This window comes from Lineus longissimus, chromosome 5 (assembly GCF_910592395.1).
Source record: "Lineus longissimus chromosome 5, tnLinLong1.2, whole genome shotgun sequence".
NCBI classification, from domain to species: domain Eukaryota; kingdom Metazoa; phylum Nemertea; class Pilidiophora; order Heteronemertea; family Lineidae; genus Lineus; species Lineus longissimus.
This window is the reverse complement of record NC_088312.1, coordinates 15,622,563-15,638,350: the sequence shown is the minus strand read 5'-3', so window position 1 is coordinate 15,638,350 and position 15,788 is coordinate 15,622,563. Positions and strand designations below refer to the sequence as shown.

The following is a 15,788-nucleotide window of genomic DNA, read 5'->3' as shown; positions in this document are numbered from 1 at the left end:
AGATTTATTTAAATATAATATCGCCTATATACAAAGTGTATAACGATTATGGCTGTTTACTTCAGGAGGAAATCTTCAAGAACATTAAGGGGGACCGAGGAGGACATTGAACAGAAGTGCACTATCACCAACAAGTTAGGTTTTACAGCAAACGAGTCACCAGCTGCACTAACACCACTTTTTAACTGGCAATCCTTCACTATATTTTCCAGCTTATCCAACAGTAGGCAAGACACAAACGTCCACTTTTCTCACCAGACACAGTAATGTGGGAAAAACTTGTGGCAGCTGGGAACACACATATGAATGGTTACACATCACATGAAGGTCAGGATGCAAGCCGACATTAACTATCTGACATAAACATAAGATGAAAAATACACAATGGATGCACAACAACCAAGTTTTTCAAGCCTTAAGGAGGTTGGTCGTTGGCCATGGTTATATATATGACATAAGAGTAATACTCTCACTGATAACATCTCTACACCAGTTCAGTCAGATATTTGTGGAGGATCAAACTAGGCCATTCCTGTGGTTCAATCCTAAGTATGACCTGTCTACTTGGGACACCAAAGGGATTTAGGGGTTAATATATTTTACGTCCAAATTTAGTAAGCAGTAATACCAGGCTTCTCTTCGGAATCCTTTACATGGTAGTAAATGCCTGCCCTAACCTTGAGTTTTAATCAGCTACTCGCCAAAGTGCCTGTGGTTTCTCATTTCATTCTGAGCATTAACCAAACCAACCACCAAACTCCCCTACATTAAGCAAATCAAGAGACCTCTACCAACCGCTGTATATATATGATACTGTAGTTGATTGAAAATCAGATTATCATCGGAGGTCTTTCACAATTTCTAGTTGAAAATATTAATAGGTGATGGCACTGGCCTTGACAAGTTGATCACTTAGTTTCTTAAACAAGTGAAATCCATTTTGAGAAGGGTGCGAATGGATGTAAGAATTGCAAACCATGAGATCCGGTGGTAGTTTTTTTGTTGAAACAGGAAAACAATAAACATGTTCACGTAGCACTATGAATGATATATGCATATACAATTTTGAAACATACACTTTATTTGAAATGAAATGGTCCAGGGATCATGTGCTCACCTCGGGCAATGTAATGTATGTCATTTGCGGTGGATATGGGGAGAACACTTTCTGGCTAGTTTCACCAGTTTTGATTCCATTGAATAATATTATTCTTCTCGGCTCAATGGCACAAAAGAAAATTACCGGTACCATCTAAGTATAGCATTTTGGTTAGAAAGTTGACTGAATTTCAGGGTTATTGAAGAGTGTACATGACACATGGAAATTGGTTGACATCTGTTCAACAGTTTAGGGAGTACTAGGTCTTTGTTGGATTTTCAAGATGGCAGCCTGGTGGTCATATATGTCATGGGATTTGACTGAAAATTAGGGATATTGATAAGATTACATAGATACATTATCACATGAAGTTTGGATGCAATTCGATCATTAGTTTTGGGGTAATAGGACTTTGTTTAATTTTCCAGATGGCCGCCTGGCGGCCATACTGGTCGATGGATTCAACTGAAGATCTGGGATGTTGTAGAGAGTACATATATATACAATCACATGATATTTGGTTGCAATACGATTTCGTTTAATTTTCAAGATGGCCGCCTGGTGGCAATATTTGAAGTCCGAGCGTGACAAATTTTTGGGGTAGAATAGTGGGTCCCTAAATACATGTCCCTACAAGTTGAGAACCTTCTAGCTCAAATAGAAACGAAAAGTGCCACTTATCGACGATTTAGTGAACTTTGACCTCTGTGACCTTGAAAAGTAGGTCAAATCAAAAACCTGTATATGTAATTTAACCTTATTAGATACACCAACCATAAAAACTTCGTCCAATCGCGAAAAAAAAAAAAGTCTGGGCATATCGCCCAAAGCTTCCATCACACCAAGTTTTAGCCATCTAGCCCTAGCGGTGATGAAACGTGCTCTGCTAACGGACGACGACGATGGACGCCACGGTATTGTATAAGCTCCCGAGAGGTGAGCTAAAAATAAACAGAGGTGGTGATATTTCTATGATATTATTGAGGCAAAATTAGCAGTGGGGAATGGGGTTTGAGGGGAAAGGGATGTGGGCTATTCTTAGCTTAACAAAACCCAAATGAAGCTCCACAATGAATGACATGATTATGATATTTTTATATTTGCAGCTGACATTGATATTAGTTAGTATAAGTTAGAACAACCATACAAACAATAAACTTGACTTTTTAAAAGTTTCAAGATCATTTAAAAATACAGAGTGACTGCTTTCTACATTTTTATGTAACCCACTACGTAACAAAACACTCCACATCGGTCAGAACTCAATGTAACTAAATACCAGGTAGCCCAGGCCACATATGTACATCTTTAAATAAAAGTGCTCACAGACAGTCCTAATGACAGTTGACCTCATTGTGCTTCATGTCATTGACGTTCAGCGCACGCGCTAGCTATGCACCAAGTTGTGTGCTAAAGACGTCCTTACACACACCCTACGCGCTGGGAAGCACGTCAATGACGCGAATTTAGGGATGACAATTGTGATTTGGACTCTATTTCTCGGTATAAGTAGCCAAACCACTGTTCAATCAATAGCAGTGTACTCTTTATCTGATCAGCTACTGATTAATCAGATGCAGCCCACTCTACCCAAACAGCCCATCGACCAATCAAATACAGCAAACTGTACCCAAACAGTCCACTGTACCCTAACAGTTAACTGACCATCAGATACAGCCCACAGTACCCAAACAGCCTGATCAATTTAATACAGCCCACTGTATCCTTAAAGCTCACTCATCAATTAAATACAGCCCACTGTACCCAAAAGATTGCCCACTGATCAATTGTATACTGGATCGAAATAATAAATGATCAAGAATCTGATATGGAGCTTTGATAAATGAATACTACTGGTACATTACTGGCCAATACTACATTATTACAACGATATCTGGTTGTTTTGCCCCTGACCTTTTAACCCCTAGTAGTTTTACATTAAGTGGGAGTGGATTCAGCAAGTGGCATGGAAGTGGCATTGCCCCCTAGGACTGCGGTTTGGTTTCTTAAAATCTTTTTTGTAGTGTTATCTTGTGATCTTGAGCAAGACATTTGTCTTTTTAAATAGTCATTCAGACCTCAGGCAATTCACTTGTCTACCATATCGATTGACCATAGTCTAGATTGATCCTCCACTTTTGGCTAAAACGAGTAATTACAGAAACTAGCAAATAACCTGGGGAGCTGGCCATAACCTAAGGCCAACACTCGACACTGATGACCGACAGTAACATGTGCGAGGGGAGGAGGATACGACCGACTTTGGATTTTTGAGGATAGTTCAAATAGAGTAGGCTATACCTTGAATATCATGGGCACTACAGAACGATGTAGGCAGAGGTTCCCTAACCTTTATAGATTCTAGACTAAAATAGAATATGCTAATTACTAATCCCTTATCATGGCCTGTATACTGTTCAATGCATTTGACCTATTGTGTGTTCTTTACCAGGAGTACCTACATGTAGAGACTATGACGAGTCATACCAGTACATGCATTAGAATTGAAGGCTGGCTAATTTTAGGGCCAATGTCATGTTTCATAAGATAAAAGGGAGCGAAGACAACCAAATAAACTCAAAATGGAATAACAAATTCAGGATGAGTATTGTACAATGTTTTCCATACTTTTCCTGTAGATTTCAGTAAATTTTCCTCACTTCTGACCCTATCTCAAGGGACTTCCCTCAAAATGCAAAACTACCAAACATATATTTCTCCATAATCGCTTCAGAATTCCAAATTAAAGCCTGCCAAGTCATACTCTGTATCAATCCCTACTTTCAGGATAAGTTTTGTCGTCATCCAATCTAAACTCACAGAGAAGTTAGATTACAAGCTATTTCACCTCTACATCATCTTACTCTTAGAAAACTCTCTGAATTCCAGCTTGATGAGAGAGATTAGACTCCAGAAGACCAATCAAAAAGATGGCCAATTGACTTGCTCAAGGTCACACTGCAGATGGCCCATCAATAAATAGACACTTCTTATCTTATTTTACCAACTCCCTCAGGCAACACTTTGTACAACCTTATAGAAACCAGCCTGAAGTCCAAGGGGGGCGAAACAACCAAGCAAGGGGGCAAGTTAACTACCATTCAGAGCAAAACAATTGGAGGCAAAGAGATCAGGGAGCGAAAGGACAGCAATTCATTACCACTGGTAGTTTTGTTGTCCTATCAGCAAGCCAATGACTCCTGATTCCGTAACGCAAGCACATGGAAGGGATTATCCGATTGTTCCTTAAAGTATAAAATATCAGCTGAGAGATTCAGTTGTTTCCCATTACAATGTAATGAGGCATTAGTTATACATAAACCTGTGGAATTGTATAGCATTTTTGCATGTAAAAAGGCCGAAAAAACAGGATTCACAATGTTACATAACCCAACATGAAATATGACGAGAGGGTGAAAGTGACATGTGACAACTATGTAGCCCGCTCTCTGGATGTGACTTGTTTGTTCTTCATGTCAAGTGACACTGTGGAAAATTGGGATATGGCCATGCTGGTTTGCGACTTGTCTGGTGACAAGGGACTTCATGAGAGACACTGAACAACAATGGGTAACACATCATTTTCAGTGTCTTGTCCTTAGATACAGGGTTATAATGATTGTGACAAGGGAGCTACAAGCTTTTAATCAATACATTCACTTTCCTCAGGTCATGCTGACGAGTGTTATTGTCTACATTCCTCTCCAGAATAGGGTTAATTTGACAATGAATCACAGTGAGGTTTACCAAACATGGCTCATGATAAACGGTTGCTGCGTAACTGCCCTATTTGACACAACCATCATTGAAGTCATACAAAACGTGACCATTTTGAATGATTACTTACGGATGACTAATTTCGAGACATTCTGCTCAGGGCTGCACTCTACAAACTAAATCAAACTGGACTACAGAACCATCTAGATGATGACTGACACATCACATCATAACATCTATATTAACAAGTATGTCAATCATCTAAAAGGCCCTCTTTTGGCAGTAACAAAAAAACTAAATATATACACAGTAGCACCTTGTTATAAACAAACACAAAGAAGGTAAATGAATGTTTCAAATTGTGTGTGAATACGCTTGAACTAACTAATTTGACAGATATGCATTACCCAAAACTCAACACCTATTCTGTCTGTAATATCCAATAAATAAATAAATAATTGTCACCCCATCATTTGAAGGATTTTGCCAGGCTACAAAGCACACCAATAAAAGGCTCTCATGAGTCAAGTAATCTTCCACCTGTCCCCTCTGTCACGTAGTTGTTGTAGAGACTATATCTCAGTTAAGATATGTAGCAGCAAACAAACATACATAATATAAATATGTACAAACAAAGCAATGCAGTGCCACAGCATTTTATTGATGCTCGAACAGATGAAAAAATGGCCCAGAAAAGCAAAGATGTATTTACAAGTTGTAAAAAAGTTATAAGCTTACATTTCATTTATGCCATTTCTGCAGTTACTCAAAAGCAACTCAAAACTTGCCAATGACATGGTGTAGTAAACTAGATAGCTTCCCTTGCTTCACCAACATCTTTAATAACTAGACACTTAATGCAATCGAGGCGAATCGCAATGTATGCCACCGCTCCGTGGGCACCAGAGATGTTTTTGGCTGTCACTAAACAGCCGTGTTGGATTTTAGGTTGGGTCTGAAATTGAACCTCCCCTACCCTAGGACATCACCCCACATAAGTTTCAGGTCTGTCACTCACTCGGTTCTTGAGTTATTGGGTGGAATGCGGAAGCAAAGATTGTAGCCGTGTTGGATTTTGGGTTGGGCCCAAAATCAATAGGGAACATCCCTCACAATAGGTCATTACACCACAGAAATTTCAGGTCTGTCACTCAATCGGTTCTCGAGTTATGGGGTGGAATGTGAAAAACCAAGATGGCAACCTGGCAGCCATCTTCGATTTGGGCTTGGGCCCAAAATCAATAGGGAACCTTTGACACACTAGGGCTTTATGCCATAAAAATTGCAAATCAGCCTGACGAGTGGTTCTTGAGTAATTGAGCGGAATAGAGTGCAGATGCGGAAACCAGCTGAGAACATAATACGCCCATCTCAACTTCATTGAGTGGGGGGCATAATTATAATCCCATATGCCTTGAAGTCGAAAAGCCAAGTTGACATTCCTCCCTCCTGCTTTAGTTGCAACAACATCAAGTTTGTTTATTTTCTTTAAAATTGTGTCCAAAAATGATTTTATTTAATTTCAATGGAAGAGGCTTAAAAGAATAGAAAACAATATTTGGTTGATAGAGTATGCAAAGCAGCCTTTAGGTTGCATGGCGGCATGACTTCAAGCAAATATAGTTACTAGTTTTAGATATATCTTTGATCGCCAACATTTTGCCTGAAAAAAAACGTTAGATGTTGATCACAAAAGGCAAACTTTCAAAGCAAGAGATGATATTATGGAGATGAAATAAATATTTTAAATTTATTTCATAATTACATTGAAGTGTGCCCAATGCTTATCTTTTTACAATAAAAGCATTCAAACACCTCCACAGGTTGTGATTATTGTGTGGTGGCTTGGGTTGCCCCAGAATCTTTTGTTTTTTTCCTCGACTCATGTATCTTATCCATATTATACATGACAGACAGTGCCTCCGTACTTGACAGCAAACACATGGCATTGACAAAACAATGAATGTACGTCAATGCAACACCGCTCCATTCCGATTAACCAGCTGTATTTAATAGTTTGGTAATTCTGTGAAAAGGCCGTTCAAGACTCAAAAGCTCAGTTCTGGATTTCATTCAGAACTGTATCCGTGTTCGGGCTCTGAGTTCTAATCAAGATTCCCTGATTGAATCCAAATTCGGACTCCCGAGTCTGAATTAACACCCCTTCATTTTCTACACATGCTGAAAGGAAGGTATAGCAAAATGCACTGTGAGTTATTTGAAAAACACAAATTCTCAAAAATTACGGGATTGAAAAGTTATGTCACTTTAAAATTGATATGCACTGCCATCTATCAATAACTTGAGGTACCTCCCGATCCATTGTTTTACTACCTGATTAGTGTTTTCTTCAGGGAAGGATTCCAATTCCAACTCTCTGAAGGGTTTTTTAATTTGGAACCGAGTCTGAATTCCGACTCATGTTTCCAAAAACTGCGATGTTTTTATAATTTAAAGGTAATGATAATTAGGATAAAAAAATTGGTTTTAAAAAAATGCAGATACAACTAGTCAATTCTCAGTACATGATCTTTGATCTTTACAAAATAAAGCTGGTGTTTTTGACACGACAACTACACAAGGTGAGAATGAAATGCATTGGTGGCTCATATTATGCGAGTGTTGTGGAAACGTTCCTATCTGAGTACACTGAACAGAATGTACACATATTCAGCATGATGGAAATTATACATTAAAGTCACTTCCAATCTATATATATATATATATGTAATTATATGTGTATTCATATTACAATATCCCGTAAATATACAGCTTTCGCAACAGTTGTCAACAAGTCTTTTTCATCATTATCATCATACCCATTTAAACTAATTAGTTCTAACCTAATCAACTATCAATTATTCTTTCTTTCCAGGAAGGCTTAACAGACTCATTTTGGTATGAATGTGCATCATCCCCCAAGCATGAAAATAACTAAATAGTTAAGCTCGGTTTAAGACAAATTGTAAACAAAAAGAAGTACCACCGAAAAATTGTACCCTAAAAATAGAAAGAAAAGAAAAGTGGTTCACTTCTCCAGTAGAAAAGATTATCCTGTCATTCAGTAAAATGATTAATGATGAGCATCTTTCGATTTCACAGGTGGAGGTGAGAATGGTTTAGTTTATAGATTAATTGACGAGTACACCTTTGAGTCAATTCACAGCTAGTCTTCCATTGCACTTTTATATCACTCTGACCCAGTAGTATGAATTTTTTCTAGTAGGACAATGACGTTCTCCATCAAAATGAGACAAAAAGATGAAAAAACAGACCGAAACAACTGGACCGGTCGAAGAGCTTGGGACATTGCACACCACTATTAAACTTATGAAACAGGACAAACAGGACTAGCTAACATTGTGTTTACATCATCAACATACATAATGGCTCCTACATAACAAGTTGTCAAGACCATTCAAGTCATGATGATAATACCGTTCTCAATGTCATTTTGATCTGCACAGGCAAAAGCCCATGCGACACCAATTAAACCAATCCCACACTCCATACTAGCAATTTGACCAATACATTTAATTCACCAATAGCAGTGGAAGCAGATAAGGCATTTGATTCTGACAGATCAAATGTAATGTTTACCACAGAGCTTGCAGAGGATGTCACACATGTGCTACGACAAACTGTGCACAGGGCGAAAAAATGATAAAAAAACACTTCCCAACTGTAGTTGAGCCTGTAACCCAGGTTGGATTGTCCGAAGGCATAGCATGAGAAACAGCTATGGAAAAGTGTTGCAACTTTATAATCATCCATTTTTGCTCACTGGTTCATCAACCTGCCAAGCAAACATCAAATACAATTATCAGTGGTTGCGGGCGTCTGCCCAACAATTCCACCTACCTCGTCCCCAGTGTCTCAAGCTCAAAATGTAAATACATTAACAATTCTCACTACAATAATATTCAAATGTACAAAAATATATAAATAAATTACCAGAATGAGTTACATGTATGAACAAAATAAGAACCTGGCGGAGCATGTATAGGTTACATTGCTTTTGGCTACATTAATTGCCCGAAGAAATTTCCATCAGATATATTACACCCTCAATGAAGCAACACTGTGATCATCTAATTTCCAGAGCCTAAAATCATCTAATTCAACACAATAAGAAATACCCATGAAATTATATGACAAATATGACTAGACATTGGTTTTTGTGCTGTTTGTGGTAGGAAGACCAGCTACTTTAATGAAAAGTTAAAAGTCAACAATGAGCCAATAACCATTCAATGTAATGAAATGTACCCCCTGGCCTCACACAAAACTGTCGACAATAGTATATCATCAAACATATAAAAGTCGAATTGAAATTTTATAATTTGGGGCCATGTGCCATTCATGCAAGACTTCGATCAGCTGAGAAGAGAGTTTGTAGAATTTCTAAGAAGTTAAGGTCCACCAATATGTTGCTGTCATTTACCAAATATAACCTCCATTGACTTTCATCAAAGATCTTGTACCTGACCATGCCTTTGAAAGTGCCTTGAGATTACACATCAGATCAGGTCTGATCACTATGGCACGGAATATACCTTAAAGGTTCGATCCTTGCCTCCAAGGCTCCATTGTCATCTGAATGTGAATGTTTTCTCGACACCGCTTTGGCCTCTGGGGTGCAAGCTACTGGTAGGACTTACTTGAGGTTTGGTTTTTATTGATTTTAGCGATGATGTAATCATGGTAACGAAATAAAGTTTTTTGCATGTATTTGTGTACATTAATGTACCAGTAGTGCATTGAATTGGGACATTGTCTGCTCTGTACAGTTCATTTCTTGACCAATTTAAACGATATAACTTTTTGTACCAAGTATAAATGAGAAATATCCAGAAACAAAATATGGTCCATCCTCTTTGACCACATGGCTTTGCTGAAGATTTTGTTCATTTTGCACTGACAATCCGAACCCAAAGAACCTATTTGGTCACGAAGCTAACATCTTTAAAGAAACCCAACCAGCAGTTCGCGCTCTGGTGTCCAAAAAGAAGCATTGCCAATGGTCCACACAAACTCAGAAAGTCAAAGGCCAATCAATGATGCTAATTCTCTCTCACTCTTGTATGGCTTAGCTCTTGAGTGTTAATTGTAGCAAAAACCTAGTAAGTCGGTTTTGTCATGTTCTGCATGAGAAAATGATGCGAAATTTAAAAAAATTAATCTCTCACTAAGCTATTGCACTTACAGGCTTAGAAGAACCAAATTCGTTTTTTTTGCATACTGTGTGTTTCTGCATACTGTGTGTCTTCTTGACAAGTCAGAATTTTTTCTATTTTGAAAATAACTTTTTGTTCTCATTTTTCGAATTATTTTAGACTTACCGGGTACAAGCTTTTTCTTCAACAGCTTTTCAAAAAAGCTGAAAACCAATAAAAACACTGGGTTCACTTTTACATCATATCTGTGATAGGCAAGATTTTAAAACTTTATATGCATCATATGCTGTAGAGTAATAAACCTAGGCCTAGTAACTCAACCTAGGGCATTTTTGCAGCAGTTAAATTTCGACTGACTATGTTTTTGCTTAACACTAAGACACTGGTCCCGATCTAGCAGTATGGCTGTTTCTGGAATGGCTTTGCTTGCGTCCATGTATCCATGCGTCCATGTATGCTTGATCATTTCTTGCACAGCTGCTTCCATTGATTCTAGATAATGTGTACGGCTTGTTTCAGCCGATGACAGTTTCATGAGAAAATGGCACTACAAGCAAAAAAGCCTAAAATGGCTGGGAAATCTGTATATTTCGCTTCAACCAACTTGTTCTTGGTCATGCTTTGTCCAATTCTGGCAAAGTAAATATGTCTAGATGCTTTAGATGTTAACCCTTTGAAGCCCGAGCTCGACTTAAATTGACAAAGAAAAACTTCTCTGTTTGCCCGATCTTGACTAATAGTAACCAAAACTTATTCTGCGGCCCTTCACATTAATCACTTATTACAGCTTTGTGAGACTGAGGTATTCCAAATGACAACTTTGGTTACGTAGTGCGGTAGCAGAGTATTATTTTCATATAAGGTTTTCCAGGGTGAAAATTTGAGTTATGTGAGTATTTTGGCATTAGGGGTTATGTAAACATCATTTTGTTCTGGAAACTCGGGCTTTAGGGGTGGTATTTCTGTGGAAACTCTGGCTCCAAATGTTAAAGTTTCAGATGAAATATAACATTTCATTAAACTGCCATTTTTCTGTTTGAAATCACAAAAATCTAAGTGCCATTTTCTCATGAAACGGAATATGTTGTCAACAAGTAGCAGCACCTTATCTTACATGACCAGCTGGTATGGTATCAAACCAATACTGTATACCATATAGCGATGCTGTATACCGTATAGCATTACTGTATACCGTCCAGCGATGCTGTATACCGTATAGTGTTACTGTATACCGTATAGCATTACTGTATACTGTATAGCAATACTGTATACCATACAGCAATACTGTATACTGTACAGCAATGCTGTAAACCGTACAGCGATGCTGTATACCGTATAGCGATGCTGTATACCGTATAGCGAGCACATTGAGTGTAAACAATCACACGGATCGGCATGTGAAAAGCAACGGAACCAAAGCATCCTAGTTGGTGTCAACCAATTGCAGCTCATGATATAACAAGCATATTTGGTATCAATATAACCAAGCCACTTCCCCTCTTTGACATCAGCATCTACTCAGCCTCAACTGTTAGTGGCACCATACTGGTAGCCACCAGTATTACTAACCAAAAGGCATTTGGTGCAACCAATGATCTTGTTACAACACAAGACTGCTTGGTTTCCACCAGTGACAGTGTTTAGCATAAAAAATTGCACATTGAAGACAAAGAGATTCATTTTTCTCCATGCAGTTTCGGTGCCTTATTCCAACTGGCTGGCTCAAGCTGCAGTTCCTCCACAGGGCACTTCATGCGAGTGCCCTACCTGTCAGGTCACCGCCGAGTATTCTACTGGTCCCTTACGTCTTTGGTATATTATCACAATCTCACATGTTAGCTATTGGTTTGTCATGGCTTCCGGCTACTCGTCACATTTAATAACCTAGATAACCCATCAGTCCATGTTGACTGAGGTACAGGTGATACAGCCAGCGAACTACTACCATCTTTCGATGACCTGGCAGTTTTTTCAGTCCCGTCTGATGCTGACTGTCTCACCCTGTCTGGGCTCAAAGAGTCCCCTGTGTTTTCTGGAGTTTGACTTCCTCCAGATAAAGAGTCTGAAATATGTTCTGATGCAGATACAACACTCAAGTCACTGGAGTCTGACATTCCCACTCCAATCTGCCCTGTGTCGGTGACGGCCGGACCTGTATGTCGTGAATCCGTTTCTCCATCTGTATCGGTTTCGATGATTTGCATTTCTGACAATGATGCCTTATCTGTTGAAACTACTAGCTCCTCGTCTGCTTCTTGGCATGATGTAGGGTTGTACGAACAACATATATGGCTGGCCTGAAACAAGTTGACAGATTTTAGAGATAAGAAGGCTCCAGCAGGGTGCCTGCAATACATAAAGTATGCCATGGAATTATGTTGTGTCTTTATAATATACCAAAGTAAAATACAGTTTTGGCACAATTTAGCGAGTTGACAATGGTTGAAGTGTGCCTGTTCAAAAGCCTATGATATGTGTTATAGGCCTAATATGTGAAATAGACACACCAAAACCAGCTAAATTGTGTCTACACAGTATGTTCCGAGAGAGTAAAGGCTTTAAACATGTTAAAGGATGACTTTAATGAAAACTCAACTGTAAGTACATGTATGTCATTGACCAACGATCTGCCTCCTATACTAAACAGAATGTGCCTTGTTTTGTTCACCATCTCTCACTTCATTTGCGAATTGGAATAGAATCAAGCGGTTGTGTTACCCATTCAAAAACACCTCAATAGCATTGTTGCATGTATTATACACAGGGCCGAGAGTTTGCACCAGCCATCTTTTAAATTGAGATACAGATGGTGCGTTTAAGATAAAGCATGGTGTGTTGGGTTCAGCGGAAGGAGTTTTGGGAGGACAACTCGTTTTTGAGGTGGGATAGAATTCAAATTTGCACTGTTGGGTCTCTGTAAAATCACAACTGTCAGGTGGCGCCTGGTCTAGATTTTAGTACAGAGACACATCAGTGTGTTGTACATCACTGTAAGGAGGATGGCTCATTGGGCAATGTTGGGGATCAATGCTAATTGGAAAGACCAGTTTGCACTGGTCTGAAAAAAGATATTGTCATTCTTCTTCTGTGATAGGTAGACAGAACCTTTAACCCAACTTTAGTTTGATTCATATCAATGTGTTTTAGATAAAATGCTCGAACACAATGAATGAAAGTCATATATCTCTTGCTCTAGTTTGACCACTTTAAAACTGTTATGAAGTTCGAGGCAATCGACATACCCTGCATTCACAAAGTGTACAGTCATGATGACTTCTCGATAAATGCCAAGTAGCTCCATCTTTATATGAAGTTGTGTTGTAGTTACAAGTAGCACTTGTGTTGTCATGCTTGCGGGCTGGTCGCTGGCAAGGATTATCATTTTGACATCTCGGGCAGCATTCGCCTTCTAGTTGAACCGTCTTCTCACAAGCTAGCTCTGGGCAGTTGAGATTCCAGCAGTCAACCTCACCGTCCTGGGCAACAAAAAGGAGAGAAGTAGTTTACATACTGGGAATACCATAATTATCCTATTGGTCACAACCACAATGAGAACAATGATCAGTCACCCTACACTCAGCAAAGACGGATGGCACCTTGAGGCCCACTTTTGAAAACCTTAATTTGTCTTTGATGAATATGCAATGGTTTTACTTTTTACTTTTACGTTTGAAACGCAGAGAAATGAATGCAAAAAACTTAGTTCTGGGGATCAAACATGATTATCTAATATGTGTTTCATAAAAAGTGCAAATATCAAGCTGAGCTTCCCCTATATAGCAGAGAAACCGGGACACCGCACAGATTTTAAAAGCATTGGAATAACTGCAATGCAGGTTATTGGCTTGGCAATGACCACATTTAAGCATGTTAAAGTGGAAAACTACAAGGGTAAACTGTTGTATTGGAATCAGACCTTATCCCTTCCTTAATCCCCTTGGGACAATCATCAACTAGAAAAAAATAGATGGAAGCCACTTTAACACTTTTTCTCTCTTTTTTTGTCAACCATAACACCTGGTGTAGAAAGCTAACAGTCTTACCAAGCATTCACAGATCTCACAATCATAAAGCCACGTCTCTCCATTTTGATAGATCTGCTGTGTGTCTGGGTGGGCACAGTGAGCATTATGAACACAGTGAGGACAACAGTCAGGGCTGACAGTAGGAGAGGAACAGTCGCAGGGCTCCGACTGACACACAACTCGACCACTCTGCAAAAAAAGATATCAAATTGAAAAGCTCTGGATTCACGAGCAGGTCTGCTCACACGAAACGAATAAAATATCCCCCTCAAAGTTTCAAAGTACGCCTAGACCTAACTAAACAGAACGCAATTGAGGCGAATCACAATGTATGCCCCCGCTCAAAGGGCAGAGGTGTTTCTGGCTGTCACTAAACTGATTCTGAAGTTGTGGAGTGGAGAAGAAAGATGGCAGCCTGGCAGCCTCAGCCTGGCAGCCAAATTGGATTTCGTGTCGGGTCATAAATCGATAGGGAAGCTCCCCCACACTAGGCTATAACATCATAGAAGCTTCAGGTCTGTCACTCACTCAGTTCTCGAGTCATGGTGTGGAATGCGGAAAATAAAAGTGGCGGCGTGGCGGCCATCTTGGATATTGTGTCAGGCTCAAAATCGATCACCACAGAAGTTTCAGGTCTGTCACCCAATCGGTTCTTGAGTTATGGGGCGGAATGCAAAAAACCAAGATGGCAACCTGGCAGCCATCTTCGATTTGGGCTTGGGCCCAAAATCAATAGGGAACCTTCAAGACACTAGGCCTTTATGCCACAAAAATTGCAAATCCACCAGACGAGTGGTTCTTGAGTTATTGAGCAGAATAGAGTGTGGATGCGGAAACCAGCTAAGAACGTTATGCCCCCATCTCAACTTCGTTGAGCAGGGGTACATAATGAGATGGAGTTTAGCACTGCACACAGAGCCAGACTTGACCATGTCAATGTGATACATGAGACCAAAGATAACAGATCATCAAAATGAATTGAAAGGCCAGAAGCCATAGTCTGCTCATAGATATTTGATGATTAGGAATTCATGCTGGTTAATAAGAAACATGCTACATGTATAGTATATAGGTCAAACCAAAATCCATATGAAATGTGATGTATCCTTGCTTGGAGTAACTACCATAAAAATGTTATCGAAAAAACAAGTCGCTAATACGTGAGATATTGCATCTTTTAACCTTTTTTATTTTTGGCCCCCTGGTGGCCAGATCAAGAATCAGATCAGACCAAATTGGGTGTCAGAGGTTATATGACGGATGTAGGGAGTCATATATACCAAATCTAAAGTTCATTGCTTTAGCGGTTAAGAAACGTGCCATAGTTACACTCAAATGGCCAATTTGCACCATTTGACCTCTGTGATCTTGAAAATTAGGTCAAATCAAAAACCCATATGATATGCGATGTATGCTAGGAGAACCTACCATAAAAATGTTATCGAAAACGAATCATTTATAAGAGATATCACACTTTTTAGGTTTCCACTTTTGGCCCACTGGTGGCCAAGTCAAGAATCAAATCGGACCAAAATTCAGTGTCAGAGGTCACCTGGCCTAGGGGTCCTGTGTTCAAGGTTACAAACTTATAACTTCAGTGGTTAAGGAAACTGTTTTTGAAATTCGATACAGATGACGGACAACGGACGACGGACGACGGACTATTGAGACTGCGGTATGGTATAGACTCCCTACAGTGAACCAATTAGGTTGACTTATTTGTGTGTCGGCGATGGCCCTCTTAGGGACACAGAAGCCTCTCAGGCACCT

The 15,788-nt window shown here is 39.4% G+C and overlaps 1 protein-coding gene across 7 annotated transcripts in view; it reads right to left on the bottom strand.

The window, feature by feature from the left end:
* Positions 1-15,788, bottom strand: part of LOC135488063 (protein kinase C-binding protein NELL1-like) — a 137,236-nt gene continuing 121,448 nt past the window's right edge. For all 7 annotated transcript variants that reach the window (XM_064772454.1, XM_064772457.1, XM_064772456.1 and 4 more), the window contains 3 exons: positions 14,037-14,207; positions 13,236-13,469; positions 1-12,290 (listed from right to left, as the gene is read on the bottom strand). In XM_064772454.1, coding sequence (XP_064628524.1) covers positions 11,844-12,290; positions 13,236-13,469; positions 14,037-14,207 — 852 coding nt within the window. In that variant the 3' untranslated portion in view covers positions 1-11,843. The remainder of the gene's footprint in view (positions 12,291-13,235; positions 13,470-14,036; positions 14,208-15,788) is intronic.